Here is a 21,660-nt window from a genome sequence, read left to right on the forward strand (position 1 = left end):
GCCACAGAGCCTTTATAATAGTCTCCTTACATATTTTATGTTTAGTAGATTCAGTTTTTGTCACTTTATTTTGAAATAATTTTAGATTTACAGAAGAGTTTCACGGATGGTATAGAGCTCCCACGACCCCTCCCCACCCTCCCCCAGTGTTAATAGTGCATGTTTATCAAACCTAAGAAATGACCATTAGTATGATGCTGGAAACTTAAACTACAGTCTGTATTCAGATTCCCTCAGTTTTTCTATAGTCGTTTTTGTTCCAGGAATAGATTTAATTTTTATAACTGTTTACTTCCTCATATTTTAGTTAAATCCTGAATGTCATTAAGTTCACATGACTAACACTGGTCAAAAAAAAATTGCCATAATTAGGCCGTACAGCGACTGCGTCAAATATGTATTCCTATATCTCAACGGTCCTCCCCCAACTGTCGTGTTTACACAGAGAAGTCACCAAATGAGGCAGGAGTGCCAGGCACACCTCGCAGGTGCTTCACCCTACGATGTCAAGTTAGAAAGAAAAGTGTTTGCATGTTTAAAAATAGCCTGTTGTAAAAAAAAAAGAATTTATGATCTTCGTTATATACATGTCAGACTGTGCTTGAAGTTAGGTGCAGTGTCATGTGACTCATGTCTGGAGCTGAAATGCCTCCCATGCGCGCAGACCCACTCATTTCACCCGACTGCGTGGAATTTATCAACACCACACTTGGCGACCAAGGAAGCAAAGTTAGTGGGCACACTGTCACGCAGACACTGACCCATGATGTGACATGGGACACACCAACTAACAAAAGCTTCCGCCTTAGACCGCTAAAGCCCAGGTGTGGCTGCTCAGTTAGGTTCCCCATTAGATGCGCCCCTGGTTGCAGGGAGCCTGCAGGTCTGATCTTGTCCAGTGATATGGTCGATAACGTGGTGAAGCTAGCTCAATCCAAGCTATCCCAGCCCCTGTTTTTATTTTCATACAAAGATACAGGAGCGAGCCCCTGTTCTATTTCACCCTGAAGTGCATTGACTGGCAAAGGACACGTTTTGTCAAAAGTTTACAAGCTAAAGATCGAAGAGAAGAGCTGTGTGAATAATTTTACCTTCTTGTTCTTGTCTAGGATGGTTATTGGCTGAAAAATTGATTACTGGACTGACACTTTAGAGCATTTAAATGAATGTAAAAAAAATATTTTGAGGACCTTGTGGAAATACGTGTAGTGAGTGAATGTGTAACTTTGAAGCAAAATCTAACTTTGGAAAAATAAGTGATTTAGTGATATGTTTGGTCAGTGTTAATTCTGAGTCCTAAATAAAATGAATGAGAACATATGGATCAACATCACTGTGAAGTACTTGATGTGAAAATGTTTCAGTGGGATGGGAATTCCTGAAGGAACCACTGGACATGAATTTGAGGGACTGCATTAGCTGATCCTGATCAACGGGGAGAAGTTTCTTCATTCCAGAGATAGATCCTCTGCTGCCTCTGGTGCCAACCAAGTCTTCCCCTGATGGATTTTGTCTACTGTTCTTCACAGCTCCCGGCATGTGGACGTGCTCCGTAAACGTGAGGAATGGCCATCAGGAAATGTCGCCCAAACTTCTCTGTCCAGAATTGCAAGGATCCCTGTCTGTGTAAAACTCAGTGTCAAAAAAGTCATGCTCATTCAAAATAAGCATATTCTATCTGGAAGTTTATGGAAGTCACTATGAATGTCTTTTCTAATCCCTTGCATTTTAGTTGGGTGTGCGTATACAACAAACACGTAAGACCTATTTTCTCTGCCACCTGCACACACCTGTCCTTCAGTTCCTCCCAGGGCTGGCAGATTGCCAGCGGCCCTCCCATCCTGTTGGCAGCCTTGGTGGCTCTGTCCCGTTCTTGCCTTCTGTTCCTCTTCCCCACACTGGCGGCTGGACACTCACTCCTGCTGCTCCCCCTTCCTTCGCCGTTGCCTTCCAAGACCTGCGTATTCCCGTCATCCCTTTCCTGCTGCCACCTTCAGATGGCTTGGCCCGGGTCCCAGAAATCCTGGGCTGGTAGGGGAAGAGAGTCTTGGCCCCAGTGCTGCCAGCTCTCTGAGACTAGCTGTTTCAGTTCCTCTTCTGAACGAAGAGCCTGGGCCTCTGGACTATTTCCCATCTGTCAGTGGGCTGCGTGCCCCTGCCCCAGTACCCCTCCCCTGTTGGCCTGTGAGAGCAGGAGCCCCCTGTGGTGCTGCCCATGCTGGTGTCCATCGGACAGTTCTGGATGGGGATGGCTGTGCACCTGTCTCACGTGTCAGTGTGTGTTCCTGGGGCCTGCGGTTGGGGATGCCCCAACATTCCCTGCAGTCCCTTCTTACTATAAGTGGGCTTAGGCCCATCTTATCGTTGACATTAAGACACTGTGACCCTGGGACTTCCCTGGTGGCACAGTGGTTAAGAACCTACCTGCCAGTGCAGGGGACATGGGTTCGAGCCCTGGTCCAGGAAGATCCCACATGCCACAGAACAACTAAGCCCGTGAGCCACAACTACTGAGCCTGCACTCTAGAGCCCACGAGCCACAACTACTGAAGCCCACGCGCCTAGAGACCGTGCTCCGCAGCGAGAGAAGCCACCGCAATGAAGAGTAGCCCCCGCTCTCCGCAACTACAGAAAGCCTGCACACAGTAACGAAGACCCAACACAGCACCCCCCCCCCAAAAAAAAAAGGACACTGTGACCCGGGCCAGAATTGGGCAAGATGCGTTCCCTGGGTGGGGGGATGGAGAAGGCCCCCATAGGGGAGGTAGGGATGCAGGCCTATATCCTCCAACATTTCGGAGGCCTGCCTCCCTCAGGCTGGGCCAGCTGTGGTGGCCACGGTGTCTGCCCAGAGCTCCACCAGCCTGGGCTACCTCTCTCCTCCCAGCACCACCTCACGTGGGCCCCTTTTTGGGCCTGGTCCAGGGTAATCGTATCTCAGCTTGTGTTCCCATCTGTAGCCAGCCGTGGAAATGCTTTGTTTTATTGTCCTTTTAAACATTCAAATGGTTAAATTCAAAGTGAGCAATGCAGTGGCCCTTAGTGCCATCGCAGTGCTGTGCAACCACCACTGCTATCTAGTTCCATGACATTTTTATCACTCCATAAGGAAACTCATTTAAGCACTTGCTCTGCATTTCTCCCTGTCTCTCGTTTTTTTTAAAGGTAAAATATGCACCTCGTAGAAAATCAATACAGTACGGGAATATCCACAGGGGGAGGTCTCCCTCCCAGTCTGGTCTCGGGCACCCACCGCTGTCAGCAGGGTCTGTGCACTTCAGGTAACCCACCTGTGCACCCTCCCCACCCTGCTGCCTGTCACTTAACTGCATCTCAGGGGTCATCCACCTGCTTCCATCTCATCAACGGCTGCCCAACTTTCTGTGGTGTGGATGGTCTGTAATTTAAGCACAAACAGGATCCTGTCTCTCCCCTGCTCAAACCCTCTTTATCTTTTGGGACTTCCCTGGTTGTCCAGCAGTTAAGACTCCATGCTCCCAATGCAGGGGTCCCGGGTTCGATCCCTGGTCAGGGAACTAGATCCCACATGCCACAAATAAAAGATTCCACACGCGGCAAAGAAGATCCCGCATGCTGCAACTAAGACCCGGAGCAGCCAAATAAATAAAAAATATATATTTTAAAACCCTCTTCATCTTTAAAATATATATATATTTATTTATTTAGTCTGTGCTAGGTCTTAGCTGCAGCACGTGGGCTCTTTAGTTTTAGTTGCAGCATACAGAATTCCCTGACCAGGTATTGAACCCGGGCCCCCTGCATTGGGAGTGTGGTCTCAGCCACTGGAACACCAGGAAAGTCCCTCTCTTCATCTTTTAAGCCCTCATTTAGAGATCACCTGCTGGGGGCCATCTGAGCTTTCCAGGCTCCTCCCTCCTTTGTAGCTGATTTGGCACTGGGATGTCATTGTCCTTGAGTCCAGCCCTCCCAGGTAGGGTAGGAGCTGTCTTCCTCAATCTTGTATCCTCAGAGCCTAGCTCAGTGCCCGCACTCGGTAGATGCTCAATAAGTGCCAGACGAGTGGCTTAGAGTTGAAGGCTGACTGTTGGAGTGGAGGGAGGTCATACTGGCCTTCAGGGTGCTGAGCCCAGACCAGGGCCGATGGTGCCCACCAGGGCTGAGGATTCATCCAGCGCACTTTCTGAGAGCTTGCTCCCTGTGCCAGGCCCGGCGCCTGGCCCTGGTTTACTGTAAACCCATAGGATTCCCCCTTCCTTCCTCTGACTGGCCCAGGGAGAGTCACACACTGCCCCCTGGCCGTCGGGGCCAGCCCCTGGGCTTCCTGCCTGCTGCCAGTTCTCAAAGAGTTTTAAGAATCAGTCAGGCTGGGAATTTCCTGACAGTCCAGTGGTAAAGCCTACGCGCTTCCACCTCAGGGGGCCCGGGTTTAATCCTTGGTCAGGGAACTAAGATCCCGCAAGCAGCTCTGCTTGGCCAAAAAAAAAAAAAGAGAGAGAATCAATCAGGCCCTTTCTCATCAGCCCTCAGAGTTGGGGTCAGTGGGAAGTGGCTGCTCCATCTCTGGGATCACCCCAGTCCTCCACCTCTTGCCTCTCTCAGGGCCTGACATCCAGCTGGAGCCACTCAGGAAAACACAGTCTCCCCTGCAGGACTGGCTGCCCCGGCTGTGCCCCTGTCCTGCTTGTACATAGACATTTTTTATTTTTTAAAAAAAACCTTGTATCTTTTTGTAAGCTCCAATTATTTTAATTATACCAAAAAGTCATCTTTATGCATCCCGCCCCTTCCCCCTCTGATATCGCAACTATATTTTTTGTTCCATCTCCTCCCAGCCTTGCCTGGGCCACACTTAGCTCTTATCTAGTCAAGTCAAGAGAGCCTGGTGCCCTCTCCGAGCATCACACCCTATGGTATGTCTTCATGGCTACTCGGAAGAATGGGACTGTCCGCTGGGAGAAGATGCTCTGCTTGGACACCTTGTCTGCAGTTTCCTGATATTCTTGATAAGACTGCCATGTCAGGCTGCAGGACTCTCTCTTCTTTGAAATGGCTTCCTCAGGATTCCAATTCTAATCATTCGAGGCCCTTTGTCACTTTATTCGTGGTCTCCATCTCCCCAGCCATCTCGTCCTTCCCTGAGGTCTCTGCAAAGTGCCATTAGATTTCTCTTTCCCACCATCTTTCAGTCCAGACAATGGGCCTGTTCATCCCCGTTAGAACCCTCGGGGAAGTTGGGACCTCACCCCGCATCTCTCTATACCTCTCCCTATTGGGGTCTCTGGCTTGAGTTTCCCAAAGCCCCTCCTTCTTTATTCCTGGAAATTCCCACCTGCACAGTGACAGGCCAGGGGCTTTTGACACTGTGATTTCACTCCAGGGGCTGCACAACTGTGAGGGAGAAGGCAGAGGTGTGTGTCCCTGGCCATTCCCTTACACATCCCCTGGCCCACCCCATCCCCGGGCCCTGCCTGATGCTGGGAGGCCAAGGGGAAGGTGACCTGGGTCTCTCCTGTCCCTGTCACTGGTTACCAGACACTCCCTGATCTCCTATGCAGGAAGCAGGAGGTGTAGTAAGCCGCACAGGCTAGGCTCAGCCTGTGGAGTTTGAGTTTCAATTCCACTACTCGCTAGCCGGCTAACCCTGGGCAAGGTACTAAACCTTCCTAGGCCTGTTTCATCCACAAAATGAGGGTAATGGTTATATCTTCCTCAAAGGATCATTATGAGGATTAGATAATGCCCCCAAATGTTTAGAGGGACATTGAAGGATTCCGGGACCAGACTGACTGGTCAGATGTACCAGTTAGGAAGCTCCCATGGTGACAGGGTGAGGAAGACTGGACAGGCAGACCAGGTTGGAGGCTGTGAGAAGACCCAGGCCAGAAGTAAACACCTGCCTCAGGGGCAGCAGCAGCAGTGAGACAGGGGCAGAGCTGAGAGCTGGGAAGCCACAGAATCTTGGGGCCTGGTGAGTAATGAAGAGGGAGCTGTGACTCGAGGGCTGCTGGTGTGGCAGTGGCTGATGGCTGTGCCTCTTGCCGGAAATGGAAACAACCAAGTGGAAGCTGGTGGTGATACGCCGGGAGGTGAGTTCAGTTTGAGACATGCTGGTTTGAGGTGTCAGCACAGCCCCACTGGAGACCCGCTGTGACTTCTCACACCAGAACTTCGGCAGAAAACTAGAGGACGGTGAGCAAAGCCGACCTGCCCTCTGAGCCTGAGGGAGGAACTGTATCCCTGACCTCCCAGCCTCAGGACTTCAGCTGTGCTGGGGTTTGTGTGCTTTGCCACCACTGTGCTTTTGGCTGTGCAGCTTCCCGAGGGGGGCTGTCCTGTATCTCTTTTCCTTAGTCTGAATTCTGCCCCTGCATGCAGCCTCCCCGCCCCCCAGCCAGTGACAGCTCCCTGGTCTGGGCTCCCCGGGCCCTGGACCCTGAGCGCCTGTAATTATGGGGACTGGGCCTGGGGCAGACACTTGGGCATTCACTTGCTCGGACAGCTTCAGGTCTGGAAAGGTGCAGGTGATCACCCAGGGTAGGGCAGGGCAGGGGGAGCCCTGGGAACACCCGGGACCTGCAATGAAGCTGAGGCTTCAGGGCTTGGGTCCGTCCTTGCTCCTCCTTGTGACTCCAGGAAGGAATGAGGGCGTCAGGGCAGATGGTGGTGAACTGGAGAGACTGGGGTGTGGAGAAGTGGGCAGCAGGCCGCGGCAGCAGAGAGGCCCATTCAGAGAGCCTGATGAATGTTCCTCAGCTTAGAGAAATGGCGGTCACCAGCAACCTTGGCAAGGACAAGGAGCTGGGGAGGAGGTGGAGATGCTGAGTGAAGATTCCTCTTTCCAGAAGTTGGTCAGGTGGCAGAGGGTGGTGGGGAGGGCTCTAGCAGAATGGTGGCCTCCTCTCTTTTGAAACACGACAGACATGGCACTTTGAGGGCTGCAAGTTCAGAGGGGGGCAAACTCAGCCTCACCGAGAAGAGGCTGTGAGGGGGGTTCCTGTCATGGAAGGTGGGTTTGAGAGTCCAGTGGTAGGGCCAGGCCAGGGGAGGTGACCCCACCACCCACATGGAGAAGGCTGATGACAGCTACCGCTCAGGCTGTTCAGGGAAAGTGCTTTAACGCTGGGACGAGGGCTTGGGGCTCAAGGGAGACCCAGGACCAGATGGCAGCCACCCAGGGCTCCTGAAATGGATGGGACAAAAAGGCAAAGGGAACCAGAGCTGGTGGGCAGAGATAAGGCAGCCAGTTGGGGTGCCAGGATGGTCACATGGAATCATCAGGGTGGGGCCAGTCCCAGGCCAGGCTGCCTGCTGGGCTGAGAGGGAACCACTTACTGCTGCTCCAGAAATAAGGGCAGCCCTGCATTTGCGGGCTTTGTGTGGGAACAGGCAGGATAGGAACCCCAGAAGATGTAGAAATCCGGGGAAGCCTTCACAGGTTGCAACACTGACAGGGCTTCAAACCAGTCATGCTTACATTTTGAGGGGCAGAGACAACCCCTCCAACCGTAGTCTGGGTCCCTGATGCAAAGGAGGGAACAGACACGGGGGAGGGGGCTCCTCTTCCTCGGAAGCCAGGGGAGAAATCACCAATTGCTGGGTCGGGGCCTGGTGGGTCTGGAAGAGTCTGGGGACGGTTTCGGCGGGGTGGGGGTGGGGGGCAACGGGAGACACAGGATTTCGGCTCCGCCTGCTTGGACTCTCAGATCACCCCAGGAAGTATAAGGACGTTCGGGGTAGACGGCAGTCCTGGGTCCCCGCGGGCTGGGCAGTGAGAACTCCTCGGCCAGCCTGCACACTGAGAACGCAAAGAAAAACGACGCTCGGAAGCGAACACCGAATAGTGCCGCGCAGCCGCAGAGGAGGTGGGACACCTCGAGCCCCGCCCCATATGCTAATATGGCGCGCCACCGCCCCGCCCCGGCCCGGAGACCGGACGGGCCCAACGCCGCAGGGTTCGAGAGGCCGGCGGCGCCCGACAGCGCACCTGAGGAGGCCGAGGTGGGGCGGGGCGCAGAGGTCCAGGCCGGCAAGGCGACAACACAGTGCGTGGGCGTCAGCGGGCCGCTAGGGGGCGTCCCGGGGCCATGACGCCCCCTACCGGCGCTAAGTGGTATGGCCCGCAGGGGCGGGGCCCGGGTCATGTGACGCGGCCACGGCCGCCATTTTGTTCTGCGGTGCTGGTATTTAGAGCGCAGCGGCTGACGGCCGGGATCGCTTTCCCAGCCGCCTGATTGCTCGCTTGGTACAGCTCGGTGCTCGCAGCGCCCGGCCCGACCTCGCCCCCGCCTCACCGCAGACATGTCCGAGGCCAAGAGCGGCCCCGAGTACGCTTCCTTTTTCGCGGTCATGGGCGCCTCGGCCGCCATGGTCTTCAGCGGTGAGCGCCGTGGCAGGAGGGACCCGGGAGGCGGGGGGCGCGCGGGGCTCGTGCCTGCTGCTCTCCGGGGTTCGGCGTGTGACGTCACTCTGACGTAATTTCGAGCTGTTGGGGGTCCCGGGTCTCACGTGACTGCAGGCCTGGGCCGGGGCCTTGAGGGCTGCAGGGGGCCGTCGGGTGTCTGGAGGGCAGGGCATGCGGGCTAGGTCCCGGTGTGGGTCCCAGGGTCTCCCGGGGGTCCCCGGCTGGCCCGCGGCCAGCCGGTCGTGTCGGTGCGGGGGTGGGGCGGCGGCGCCGCTGCCATCTTAGCCCCTGGAGAGGCGGGAGCGAGGCTGGGGGGGGGGGTCAAAAAAAAATGCGTCTGCTCCGCACCCGCCCCCCCCATCCTGCGGGCAGGTGTGACATCACACCTCAGAACGATCCCCCGACACAGGGCCGACTCTGTCCGTGGGCGGCGCAGGTGGGGAATCCGGCCCTGGCGCTCCCCGCCGTGGTCCACAGCCCTCGCCCTTGTGGCGGCCTGGCCCGTCGGCGGGGGTCAGGTGGGTCTGCACCTAGGCAGGTGCTTCCGGTTAGGGCTTGTCGGTGTTTCCCAATACCCCTGTAGGCGGTGTGGGTTGGTTAGAAAAACTGGGTTGAGAGGTTGGTCTTGAGAGCCGGCAGGGACCCAGAGGTGGGAGTGGAGTTGGGGGGTGGGGGTGGGTCAGACAGGCCGAGGGTGCAGTATGGATGTCTGGGAGACAGGCCAGCCTCAGCACTGCGTTTGCAGACGCTTGTCTGGGTGAGCGAGGTAGCATGAAGCCTCAGTGTTGAGGGGATTGGTTTTTTTTCCATAGAAGGAAGTCTTCAATTCAGGCCTGAATGAATGAATGACCTTTCTCCCTTTCCCTGAGGCCTGGAATTGGGAGGGGCTGCCCTAGGAATGGAGAAGGGGCCTTGCAAGGTTTTTGATGGCACCTTGGTTTAGAAGTTGGGTCTTATCAGTCCTGGGGTGTAAAATTCAATGAAAATGGGCCCTTCTGGGAGAAGAGCACTTGGGCCCGGCCAGGAATGTGGAACCCAGGGAGGTGAGTCCTGACCCAGCTGCAGCCCCTGTGGACTGGTCTGGCCTGGTCTGGTCTAGGCCTTCTGAGGTAGGTCTGGTTTTGGGCTTTGATGACTCGCCCTGCCCCACCCTGTGTGGTGGACTGGAGAGGCTCCCTATGCAGGTATGTGGAGGGATTAAACTCTAAACACTCTCTGCTGACTATAAACACTAGTGGGGTTGGGGCTTGGGGCCTCCCTCTGCCCAGGCGGGCCTGCCTGCCGGTCACAAGCTGCTGAGTGGGCCCTGACCTTGCCATCATGTGTGAGTAAGGGGTCATTTGTGGTGGGAGAAGTGGCCTGTACTTCCCCTTTTGTCCTAAGCGACGCCTACTATTTCCACATCTTCCAGAGCTGCCTGCTCTCCTGTGCCTCCCAGCAGGCTGCTGTACCCCCTTTTCCCTCACCCTTTTCTGCTCTTTGCCTCCGGAATGCCTCCAGGGCCAGTGCCTGGCCACTTGTGGGTTGTTGATTGTCTGTCATTGACCATTCAGCAATTCTCCATTGAGCTCCTACTATGTGCCAGGCACTGGGGGACATTGGTGAACAAAACAAGAACCCTGCTCATGTGGAACTTGAAATCTGGCAGAGTTTACACCCGAACCCTTTTTCCATATCCAGCTCCTGGCCTCCTTCTGGTCACCAGGTGCCTCTCTTCCTGTCCTTCTAGAACTTACTTGGTACTTTTGAATAGAGCCTGAACAGCAGGTCTTTGGAAGTTACTGAGACAGGGTATCACTGGTCCAGAGGTATTTTGCTTGCCCCAGGCTCCTGGGAATTGGGGCCACCCGTTCTGGTTGGCTCGTATGCAGCTTCACTCCTGCTCCCCTCCCTACATGGGGCTTACTGTGGCCCTACAGTAGCTAGCTTCTTACTTGGTCAGTTGGGCCAGGCTCTGACGTAATTTCTTTCTCTAGAACCTTTCTCCAGGGCCTGTCTTCGTCTACTTCCTTGTGCATTCCTGAACAGTTCTCAGGCCTCAGGTGCTGCTGCTAGGGTGAGTGCAAGCTCTGTCCGCTGCTCCTGGCCCAGATTGCCACTGGCCTGCCTAGCACTTGGCTGACTGGGCTTCTTACGACTGAATGAGGTCCACTCCCTCTCCCAATCCCCATCACCCATTCCAGCTTCCCTTTTTTTCTTAACTTACGACCCAAGTCTTGTTTATTTTTTCTTCATCATGTCTTCCACGGAGCCGTCAGTTGCTCCTTTTCCATATCTTCTGTGACTTCCTCCCTACCAGTGAGCCACTGGTGTTTGGCGCTATGTTCACGGAACTGTGTCCTGATTCCTCTTTCTGTTCCCTGCTCCATCTGGAGCACCTTCAGGCTTGGACTCTGGAGCTGGCATCCAGGGTCTTCCCAGCCCAGCAGCCTGGGCCAGGCTGCTTTTCCCTCTTGATGGTCATCCTTGTTTCTTCCCTTTGTTCCTCTTGTGGCTTCCCCACCCCCAGGGGAAGCACAGCCACATGATCTCCATGCTGCACTCTACAGAGAAGGGCCCAGCTCACTTGCCAACTCTCACCCGCTCCAGCCTTGCAGCAGGGCTCACTGCCTGGGGCGCTGGCTTCCCTGTAATGGGGTCTCACCCAGTGCCACCTATCAGTCTGTGTCCTCGTCCTTGAGTAATGAGCCCTGGCGCTGGCCTGGTGTGGTGCTGGGCCCGTGGTAGGAGGCTGAAAAATGCACTGTTGCTCCACGAGCAGCTTGGTGAAGATTGGCACCTGAAGGCTGGATGTCGGGGGTGTGGAGGGGAAGCAGTGAAGGTCCTGCTGACCCCACCACTGCCTCCCTCCCTCTGCTCCCTATCTGGTGTCTCTGCTCTGTGTGGTCTGGAATCTTCTTCCTCTTGCCTCGCCTTTCTGTGACTACCTACTCACTATCAGCCTTCCACTCAGTTGTCACCTCCCTTGTGAAACCTTTCCCCAGACCTCCCCACTCTTCCTGGAACATGTTGCCATGCTTGGAGGGGCTGCGTCTATCTCTTCATCAGGCTCAGAGCCCTGGGAAGGCAGAGCCCCTCTGACCTCATCCCTGCTCTGCAATGAGCACAGATTAGTCATCTTTTGACAGCCCAAACAGGTGAGTCAAAGATGCACAGGGGGCTTCCCTGGTGGCACAGTGGTTGAGAGTCTGCCTGCCGATGCTGGGGACACGGGTACGTGCCCCGGTCTGGGAAGATCCCACATACCGCGGAGCGGCTGAGCCTGCACGTCCGGAGCCTGTGCTCCGCAACAGTGAGAGGCCCGCGTACCGCAAAAAAAAAAAGATGCACAGGAATGTCTGGGATTGTCCTGGCCCCTTCCACCTCTGACCCATGTCAGCATCTGCTCAAGCCGCACATTGGGAGCCTCGAGGGTGGCGACTGGAGTCAGGACAGCTGCCTGGGCCCCTGTGGTTCTCTGTTGTACTTGCAAACGTTTTTCCTAGGCTTGGAAGACAGGCCAGGAGAAGAGGGGCTTTCAGGAAGGCAGCCCACCCTGGGAAGAGGGAGGAGGGATAGTGGCAGGGGAGACAGGAGTCCTGCAGTGCCTAGAGCCTCCCCCCCACCCCAGTTACCAGAGGCCTCAGCACAAGCTAGGCTTCTCACAGGTCTGCAGGGGCCTTGGGGTTGGCCTGGGTGATGGCTTCACAGCCCACTGTCTTTCCTGTACCCTGTCCTCTCTTTGACTTGCCCTGTCTCTGGTTGTTCAGAGAGGATTCTCCCTGAACTAAAGGGTCCTGGCCTGCTCTGTGGCTGAGGGTGCCGAGAGCTGCCTTTTCTGGCAGAGCATTCAGCCTGTTGACAGACACACTAGCCCTTGCTGCAGCGTGTCCCTGGGCTGGGAGTTGTGGGAAGTGTGGTGGGCAGGGTGGGGAGTGGGCGAACCTCTGGCCTGAGAGGACGAGAATTGCCAGGCCAGCTTCCCCTGACCCTGCACTGCAGTGGCTCTTCCAGTGTGTTGTCTCTGCACTTAGTCCCAGGGCTTGTGGGCTGACTCGGGCTCAACATCTGGGCTGTTGACATAGCTCGTGCTTTTCCAGGCCTTTCCTGACGTGGGAGAGTGCCTGGTGGGACAAAAGGTGCCCAGAATCTGCAAGGCTTCTGTGCCCAGCTGCCTGTTTCCCCACGTGACAGGGCAGCCTGTCACAGCTCCCCCTTTTAGGTCTGAGGCTCCATGGAAGCATGGGATCTATGTAGCAGGCATGGGGAGTGCTGTTGAGCCTGGGTTGGGATTTCACAGGAAAGCAGGAGCCCATATGGGCCAGACAGCCATGAGGGTATCTGGTGGAGGAACCCATACCGTGGGTTCCTTGAGTGCCCAGCTGTGGCTGTTCCTCTGAAAGCCACCTGCTCCTGGCTGAGTGCCACTTTCGTCTTGCCCCTTGCCGGTGATAACTTGCGTTGGCCTTCGAGTATGCCAAAAGCTGCCCCCAGGGTCCTGGCCACAGGTGCTCTGGGCTCACCTCATCTTCTCCCCCTCAGCCCTGGGTGCTGCCTATGGCACAGCCAAGAGTGGCACTGGCATCGCAGCCATGTCTGTCATGCGGCCGGAGCTGATCATGAAGTCCATCATCCCGGTGGTCATGGCCGGTATCATCGCAATCTATGGCCTGGTGGTGGCAGTCCTCATTGCCAACTCCCTGAATGATGGCATCAGTCTCTACAGGTGAGGCCTGGGTTGCTCTCCCTACACCCTGCCTGGGGTAAAGCCACTGTGCGGAGCCAGGAGGGGTCCTGGGTGGATGGCTGGTGACCCATGCCTGCTGCCTTCCCTGGCTGTTGGCTAACATCCATCCTGTGTACTCTCTCCCCCAGGAGTTTCCTTCAACTGGGCGCTGGCCTGAGCGTGGGCCTGAGTGGGCTGGCAGCTGGCTTTGCCATCGGCATCGTGGGGGACGCCGGCGTGCGGGGCACTGCCCAGCAGCCCCGGCTATTCGTGGGCATGATCCTGATCCTCATCTTCGCCGAGGTGCTCGGCCTCTACGGTCTCATCGTCGCCCTCATCCTCTCCACAAAGTAGCCTCTCCGGGCCCACCAGCCACAGAATATGATGTAAAGACCACCCTCTCCTCATTCCAGAACGAACAGCCTGACACACACACGCACGGGGCAGCTGCCTGCCAGTAGTTGGTCTTGTAAATGCGCAGTGTCCTAGTGCCCATTGTCTGTTGCCCCCAGCCTTGCCCCTGCCCGCCCCGTGCCGTGGACATCTGGGCCCACCACTCCCGGTCCAGGCCCCTGACCAGTGAGGATGCAGGCCTCTGGCCGCCCCCCACCCATCTGCCCTAGAGTGCTCTGTGTATAAGGATGAATTAGAGTTGTCATTTTCTCTTCACTGGATGTTTATTTATAAAGATTTGACCTGTTCATACGTCTATGGAGCAGTCCTCTGTCTCCCAACTCTATAGTAATCTTAGGTAGACTGTTGCGTTGTGCGGTTACCGTTTGCCCTGAGACGTGTTGGATGGAACCACCTCCTGCCGCCCTGGCTGCCAGGGCCGTGGCGCAGTGTGTTGGGCCCACTGGGCCCTGGCGCCGAACCGTGTCCAATAAAGTTCTCGGATGTGACTAGATGCCTGGGTGTGGGTCGCTTGTTGGGTCCCGGGGCTCGCGGGTGGCGGGGCCGGGAGGGAGGGGCCGAGGGCCGGGCCACCCGGGAAGACGTCACCGCGTCATTGTGTACTGCGCTGGTCACGTGGGTGCCCGGATCACATGGGCACGCCTCAGCTGAGGGTCACGTGCGCCCGGCCAAGCTCTAGGCCGGAACTCGGCGCGGAATCCGGCGCCTGCCGCTTGGTTGGGCTCAGGATGCGCGGCGGGCAGGGCGCGGCGCGGGCCCCGGTGATCCAGTTCACCAACTGTCGCATCCTGCGGGGCCGGGCGCTGCTCAGGTGGGCGCGGGCCGGGGCCGGGGCCGGGGCTGCCCTGGTGGGCTCCGGGGCCGGTGATGCGAACCTCCGCCCCGCTCTGTGCGCAGGGAGGATCTGTGGGTGCGCGGGGGCCGCATTCTGGACCCAGAGAAGCTGTTCTTTGAGGAGCGGCGCGTGGCTGACGAGCAGAGGGACTGCGGGGGCTGCATCCTAGCGCCCGGCTTCATCGACGTGCAGATCAACGGTGGGGTCCGGAGCCCGCGGGGCGGGGACCCAGAGGAGGAGCTCTGAGCACCGTGTGATCCCTTCTTGTCTGTACTGCAGGTGGGTTTGGCGTTGACTTCTCTCAGGCCACAGAGGACGTGGGTTCGGGAGTCGCCCTGGTGGCCCGGAGGATCCTGCCGCACGGAGTCACCTCCTTCTGTCCCACGTTGGTCACCTCGCCACCGGAGGTTTATTGCAAGGTGAGGTCAGGCTCCCAGCCTCCAGTGAAGGAGGCCCCAGGAACACCCAGCCTCTTAATTTTCAAATCTGATCTCTTTCCCTCACGAACACCCCTTGGCCCTTGAGTCTGGCCTCACCTGCTGGCCTCCCTCCACCTGGGCTTGGGGGTCCCCTCCCCTGGGCTTTCTCATCCAGGTGTTCCTCCGCCTGGTGTGCCACTGCGGGTCTGACTGTCCCCATGGGCTTCCGCATTCGCTGCCTCAGCCACCTGCCATACGCCCTCCCCACCCTGCAGTCTGGCCGCCTCCAGGCACCTCCTTGACTAAGGCTGCTGGGGACTCTGTGATTGCCACATCCTTAGTTGATCATGCCCCACCACCGACCTGTGGTATGCGGTGCCAGTGGACAGCTCTCCAGGAAGAAGCTCCATCGCCTGCCCCAGGCTTCCTCTGCTGCTCCCGCATGCACCACCACACTTCTTTCTTATCTGCAAGTCTTGGGATTCAGTTGTCCACGGTCCATTTTTCTTTTAAGTTTTACTTTGTACGCAGGTTCTCCGGTTTTGCTCTTTGCCACGTTATGTTATTTGATCTTGTTTTCTCTGTTTGTATATTGTTCTGTTTCTCTGAATTTCTGAATTGTAGCTGGCACACAACATACGTGTTTGCTCCTTAGTATTTATCCCTTTCTTAAAAGCATGGGTATTCCTTTATTCGAGTACCATGGAGTCCTTGAGTTTGGGGAATTAACACGGTTTCCTTTTAGTCTACCTTTTATGTTCTAGTTTTGTAGTTTTTCTCCAGACCAGGATCCATCCCAGGATCCTGGATTGTGTTGCCTGCTGTGGGGTCCCCTTCTGGGTGTGTGCACGCAGACTCAGAGCCTGGAGCTGGGGGACGTTGGCTGTGGACCTGGGTTCGGTCCTGGCCCCCTGACTTTGTGTATCGTCTGGGAGACTCGGGACAACGTTATTTGTTTCTGAACCTCAGTTTTTTCAAGCCTTAAGTAAGAATAATAACGGAATGCATCTCTTAGGATTGGGCGCTCAGCACTATGCTTGGTTCATAGTATGCCCTTGGTAAATGTCAGCTATGGACATCTTTCCGGAAATTTCCCCGAATATCTCACGACAGAGTCAGATGTCAAAAAACAATCTCGTTTTCCTGCTGCAAACTGGCCCCTAGTTCTGTGTTTTCTCTTTCAGTCATCAGGCTGTAATTTCCCTGCCCAGGATCCAGGAACATGCCTACCCTCTTGCCCCCTCTTCTTTCTCCTCCCCTCTCCTGGTCCCCAACAGTGAGGCTTAGTGACTCCTAACCCAGTCTCCCAACTGCTCTCCCAGCCCTGGGTCCTGCCAGAGTGGCCTTTCCTAGGTGTCAGGCTCCGCACAACACTCATGTTTCCCCCAACCTCCTGCAGGGTTGACCAACCCTCCTGAGCATTCCTTCCCCACCTGCATTTCAGCCATTCGAGGCAGCTCCCTCTTCTGCCCCCAAGCTCTCCGCGTGGAAGGCCTCTGCCTCTCTCTCTCCGTCCTGTGTAGCTCCTCTGCTGCGCGCTGCCCATGCCGTGCTGTCACCCGCTGCCCCTGATTTCAAGCAGCACCTTCGAGCATCATGATATGAACTGTGGGGCTTCTTCCATAGGGGAAGGAGTTTTGGGCCAGTAGGGCTTCTGTCTTACGTTTTCTTCCTGTCACTCTTCATAAATGCTTACAGGATGAAAGCCTTGGGAGGCATAGAGTAAACTGATTTATGGTGGAAATCATGGAGGGCTTTGAATATGAAAACCTTGATACCAGTATCACGTTAGAAACTAGAGAACTGTTCACTTGGATGTCCCCACACACGCCCCTCCCTTCGTTCTGCCCCATCTCCCTCCAGGGACGTTTCACAGTGGGCGGAAACAGATTGCTACTTTGTCAGAAGTTCTTCAGGTCCACTGAGACCACCTGCTCTTTTTCTGGGGTCTCCTCCTCCAGTCTTGCCCTTTCCTACCCTTCCAGGAGGAGGGTCTGAGCGCGTTGTTCTCTGCTTCAGGTCCATTGTCTGCTGAGTCAACATCAGGCACCTCCTCATGGTGGCAGCCAGGCCCTTTCCTCAGGCCCCACACGCCCCTCTACACTTTCACCTTTTCCACTGCTTTCCTGCCTTGAACGTGCCTCATTCCCTTCATCTCCAGACTGTTTTGTCTACTCAGTGCTTTCTAGCATTCCCTTTTAAAACTCTGTTCTAGAAAAATGCAGCCATTATTTCTTTTTTTAATTTTAATTTTTTAACCCTTTAGTGAACTTACGTGAATCACACGGCTTGTTAGGAAAAACAGCAGCCCTTTGTTCCCACCAGTTCCCACCTAGAGGTAATCACTTTCAACTCAGCTGACCCTTGGAATTTGCCCCCATATCTCTAGAAAATGTGCTAGTACTCCTGCTCAACTTTTTGGTTTAGGGCAGCGTAAATGTTGCTTTCCACCAGGAAAGATAAGAGTTAGCTTTCTGTTAGCCCTTTCAGGCCCATCTCCTGCCCTCCAGCCCCCCATTCTCCCCAGAGAGTCACACAAGTGACTTTGCCTCTGGTGTCTAGATCCGGGCACAGTGTGGCTGCGCCATCGGTGCCTGAGCTCTCCGGCCACCAAGCCCTGCTTCTGCCCCTTGCTCTGCCTGGACTGCGTGCCCTCCTCCTGCGTCAGCCCTGCTTCCTGGGCCTGCAGCTCAGCGAGGCCAGGCTGGTCATCCTGTCTAGGTCCAGACCCTTTGGTGTGCAGCCCGCTGTGTCCTAGCTGCTGTCTGACGGGGCCCTTGAGGGCCTTGGTGCCATGTACCTGCCCCCTGCTTGGGAGCTGTCTCCCCGCCTCTAGGTCCTCTCAGGCAGGGCAGGTTTGCATCCCTGAGCACCTGTCATTTCTTTCTTTTTTTTTTTTTTTTTGCGGTACGCGGGCCTCTCACTTTTGCGGCCTCTCCAGTTACTGAGCACAGGCTCCAGACGCGCAGGCTCAGCGGCCATGGCTCACGGGCCCAGCCGCTCGGCAGCATGTGGGATCTTCCCGGACCGGGACACGAACCCATGTTCCCTGCATCGGCAGGCGGACTCTCAACCACTGCGCCACCAGGGAAGCCCACCTGTCATTTCTTGATGTGCTGTGCTTTCCCGTGGTTGGGGCTTTCGACCATCTTCTAACACCTGAGGGAAGGCCAGCAGGGGCTGGGCTCTGAACTCTGACCTCTGACCTTGACTGGGCTGTGACCTCTGGGTGCTGGGCCGTGGGGGGCAGGGCTTTAACAGCTGGTTCCCCCCAGGTCCTTCCTCAGATCCCCGTGAAGAGTGGTGGTCCCCATGGGGCAGGGGTCCTCGGTGAGTGGCTGACCCCTCTCCCCACCCCTACTCTGGGAGGCTCCTTGGGGACCTGTTGGCAACCCCTTGCCTTCCAGATGCCCAACTGGGGAGGGAGGGCGGGCAGGCAAGAGGGGCCAGGGTGGGGGCTGCAGGGCAGGGGGCCTGCTGGAACCATCCCATCCCCTCCCCTCCCCCCAGGAGTGCACCTGGAGGGCCCATTCATCAGCCACGAGAAGCGGGGTGCACACCCCGAGGCCCACCTGCGTTCCTTTGAGGCCAACGCTTTCCAAGACTTGCTGGCCACCTATGGGGGCCTGGACAACGTCCGCATCGTGACACTGGCCCCCGAGTTGGGCCGCAGCCACGAGGTGATCAGGGCATTGACGGCCCTTGGCATCTGCGTGTCCCTAGGTAAGGGGGTGTGTCATCACCTTGGGGGCCAGCCCACCCGGAGTCCTGGGCTGGGTGCCGAGTCTGAGTCTGGGTCGCCACAGGGCACTCAGTAGCTGACCTGGGCACTGCGGAGGAAGCCGTGCAGAGCGGGGCCACCTTCATCACCCACCTCTTCAACGCCATGCTGCCTGTGAGTGCCACCCCAGCTCCTGGCGGGAGGGTGCAGGGGTCCTGCTGTTGCTCAGCGCCCCCCGCCTGCCCCTGCCCAGTTCCACCACCGTGACCCAGGCATCGTGGGGCTCCTGACCAGTGATCGGCTGCCCCTGGGCCGCCACATCTTCTACGGGATGATTGCTGACGGCATACACACCAACCCTGCCGCCCTGCGCATCGCCCACCGGGCCCACCCCGAGGGTGAGCGGCCATACAGGGTGGGAGCCAGTAGGAAGACCAGGCCGGGCAGCTCCTGAGGCCCCTTCCCCTTGCAGGGCTGGTGCTGGTCACTGATGCTGTCCCTGCCCTGGGCTTGGGCAATGGCCGTCACACGCTGGGGCAGCAGGAGGTGGAGGTGGATGGCCTGACAGCCTATGTGGCAGGTGAGTGACCCCTGTCCCGAAGACTGCCGGAGTGAGGATAGTCTCTCAGCCTCTCTGGTGGGATATAAGAACCTGGGTGTCCCCTGCCGACCCACTGGGCCCTCGGGTGGCCCAATGTGCCTGGTACCCTTGGCCTCCCCAGAACCTGCCCTTTCTGCTCTCAAGGCACCAACACACTGAGTGGCAGCATAGCCCCAATGGATACCTGCGTCCGGCATTTCCTGCAGGCCACAGGTTAGTGAGGCTGGGGTGCGTGTGCCGCATGTGTGTGTGTGTAAGTGTGTGTGCTGGGGCAGAGGCTACATCTGGGAGTAGCTGGAGGGAAGAGTGGGGACCACCAGGGCCTGTCTGCATCTGGTGGGGTCCCCAGGGGATGGGCACTAGGAATGTGGCCAAGGTCCCGCCTGCAGGAGCTCATGGCAGAGGGAGAGGGCTGCGAGCAAGCGGATGGCTGGAACCCACAGTGACAGGCACTGAAGCCACGGCACCCGAGGGCAGGGCCTTGGCCTGGGGCCTGTGGGACTGCAGGATTGGCAGGTGCAGAGCTGTGGAGGGCAGTGGGGTGGGGGCAGCACTCCAGGCTCCAGGGTTGGGCTGCTCGGGGGCCTCTCAATGGGGTTGGCATGTTCTTGGGGAGGTGAGGAGGGTGTGTCTGGCAGAGGCTGTGGTGGGCCAGGCCCTGTGGGGCTCTTGGCAGTGCCTTGGGGCTGGGATGTCATGCAGGGTGCCATGTGGGGGTGGGGGGCACCGTGGTCCAAGGTGCTGTTTGGAGCCACAGGGAGACGAATTGGGAGGCACAGACAGCTGTTGGCTTGGCTTGGGGGGTGAAGCAGGGGATGGAGAGAATTGGGGTACCCAGCAGTATCCTCAGGTTGGGGGGAGGGGAGGGCCTCGTCACCCTGCTGCGGAGTCCTGGGGTGTGACCTTAGGATTTGGAGCTCTGGGGCTGGGGGGGGAACCCTGCTGGGTACCCTCTTCCTGCCACTCACCCATCCCAGCCCTGCAGGGACCTCACTGACAAAATGCTCTAGACCCAAATGTCTGCAGGCCCCTCCCCTTGGCTTCCAAGAAAAGCACCCCTCCAGAAAGGAGGACCCCAGGCATCATGAGGCCACCCAGAACTCGGTGCTCTGCCGCTGCGCCCCCACCCCCGGCCCTGCCTGCCCTGAAGTCAAATGGCAGAGCCAGCCAGAGGTTGGGGGTAGTCACCCATTTGTGCTCCCTGAGCAGGCTGCAGCGTGGAGTCTGCCCTGGAGGCTGCGTCCCTGCACCCTGCACAGCTGCTGGGCCTGGAGAAGCACAAGGGGACCCTGGACTTCGGGGCCGATGCAGGTCAGCGCCCAATGAGGGGCGGCCTGGGAGTTCTTGGGAGGCCTGGGACAGAGCCAGGGAGGCAGGTGGGCAGGAGGTGGGCTCTTCCCCTCACCTAGGTGGCTTTGCCTGGCCAGTGGCCTCGGTCCGGCCCCCCTTTCCCATCCGGTAGGCCAGGCCTTCTGGCATCTGAGACGGGCCAGGCAAGGGTCTGCGGGAACATTGTTGGCTGTTCTCTGCTGCCCGGAGTCTTGCTTCTGGGGCCTCAGTCTGTGATGGGCCGGGATGTCCTGCACAAGTCGTGTGCCGGGCCTTGGTTTCCTGCACCCGGGCCTTGGGGTGGGGACGGTGGCAGCCCTGCCCCTGCCTGCTTCTCACCACCCACCTCTGACCCAGACTTTGTGGTGCTCGATGACTCTCTCCACGTCCGGGCCACTTACATCTCGGGCGAGCTGGTGTGGCAGGCAGAAGAAGCCAGGCAGTGACTGAGGACCGCCGCTGGAGGGGATGCCCAACCCCAGCTGGACACTGTCGGCTGGGCCATCGAGGAACTGGTCTCCAGAGAGTGGTGGGGGCCTCCACCCGGAGGCGGCTGGCTTGGATAAACATGTGCCCCGTCGGGACTCGCCTGGTCTCTGAGTTTTTTGCTTCAAAGCGGGGCTTTTGCTGTTTCTGTCCTCACCTTGGTGGCTGTTGGTGGTTGTGCTTGGGGCTGGTGTTTGTGGCTCAGGGTTGGGAGTGGCCGGATTCCAGCTCCACCCTGCCCGTGGGGTTTATGGGACTCAGTGGGGGCAGCAGGTCCCCTCTCTGTTAGACAGATGTGTCTGAGGCCTGCAGACCCACAGGCAGATGAGCTAGCTGAAAATGAATGGAGGGCAGGAGGGGGAAGCCATGGACTACAGGCTGGAAATCCGGCAGGAAGGGGCTTGAGGAGTGATTGTTCGGCTTCAGCAGTTTGCCTGTGGGGCTGAGCTAAAGGGTAGGTGCACCTTGGAATGTTTAACAGGAAAGAATGGATCAATGGTCATGGAGACAAGTTAGGGAACAGGCTGGGAGGAGCCGAAGACAGGAGGGGCCTCGGGTGGGCACTGCAAAAGGTTTGGGAGGCTGGTGTGTGTGGGTGTCCTGTGGGTAGTTCTCTGCACCCCTGAGTTGGGTGGGCCAAGTGGAGGCCCAAGGCCACAGCGCTGGACCTGGACACGGCACTGGGCACTCCTCTCCAACCTTCAAGAGGAATCTGCACTGGCCTTGGGGCCCCTGGGCTGACCCCGGTCAACTTGCCCAACCAGAGT

At 57.4% G+C, this 21,660-nt stretch overlaps 2 protein-coding genes across 2 annotated transcripts; both read left to right on the forward strand.

Moving 5' to 3' along the window:
• Nucleotides 1-8,139: 8,139 nt before the first annotated feature.
• ATP6V0C (ATPase H+ transporting V0 subunit c) lies at nucleotides 8,140-13,995 on the forward strand. Its single transcript, XM_024759566.1, has 3 exons — nucleotides 8,140-8,359; nucleotides 12,905-13,088; nucleotides 13,238-13,995. Exons 1-3 carry the CDS (start codon nucleotides 8,281-8,283, stop codon nucleotides 13,440-13,442), a joined length of 468 nt encoding a protein of 155 aa, XP_024615334.1. The 5' UTR covers nucleotides 8,140-8,280; the 3' UTR covers nucleotides 13,443-13,995.
• Nucleotides 13,996-14,150: 155 nt separating this feature from the next.
• AMDHD2 (amidohydrolase domain containing 2) lies at nucleotides 14,151-20,991 on the forward strand. Its single transcript, XM_024759768.1, has 11 exons — nucleotides 14,151-14,313; nucleotides 14,400-14,536; nucleotides 14,617-14,756; nucleotides 18,032-18,086; nucleotides 18,267-18,479; nucleotides 18,563-18,651; nucleotides 18,731-18,875; nucleotides 18,950-19,057; nucleotides 19,223-19,291; nucleotides 20,288-20,389; nucleotides 20,765-20,991. Exons 1-11 carry the CDS (start codon nucleotides 14,231-14,233, stop codon nucleotides 20,851-20,853), a joined length of 1,230 nt encoding a protein of 409 aa, XP_024615536.1. The 5' UTR covers nucleotides 14,151-14,230; the 3' UTR covers nucleotides 20,854-20,991.
• Nucleotides 20,992-21,660: the final 669 nt, after the last annotated feature.

This window comes from Neophocaena asiaeorientalis, unplaced genomic scaffold, assembly GCF_003031525.2.
Source record: "Neophocaena asiaeorientalis asiaeorientalis breed wild unplaced genomic scaffold, Neophocaena_asiaeorientalis_V1.1 scaffold254, whole genome shotgun sequence".
NCBI lineage: Eukaryota > Metazoa > Chordata > Mammalia > Artiodactyla > Phocoenidae > Neophocaena > Neophocaena asiaeorientalis.

Coding starts and splice junctions, on each gene's coding strand:
- ATP6V0C (XM_024759566.1), top strand. CDS start 8,281: ATGTCCGAGGCCAAGAGCGGCCCCGAGTACGCTTCCTTTTTCGCGGTC. Junction 8,360..12,904: donor GGCCGCCATGGTCTTCAGCG/GTGAGCGCCGTG, acceptor TCTCCCCCTCAG/CCCTGGGTGCTGCCTATGGC. Junction 13,089..13,237: donor GATGGCATCAGTCTCTACAG/GTGAGGCCTGGG, acceptor TCTCTCCCCCAG/GAGTTTCCTTCAACTGGGCG.
- AMDHD2 (XM_024759768.1), top strand. CDS start 14,231: ATGCGCGGCGGGCAGGGCGCGGCGCGGGCCCCGGTGATCCAGTTCACC. Junction 14,537..14,616: donor CATCGACGTGCAGATCAACG/GTGGGGTCCGGA, acceptor TCTGTACTGCAG/GTGGGTTTGGCGTTGACTTC. Junction 14,757..18,031: donor CACCGGAGGTTTATTGCAAG/GTGAGGTCAGGC, acceptor GGTTCCCCCCAG/GTCCTTCCTCAGATCCCCGT.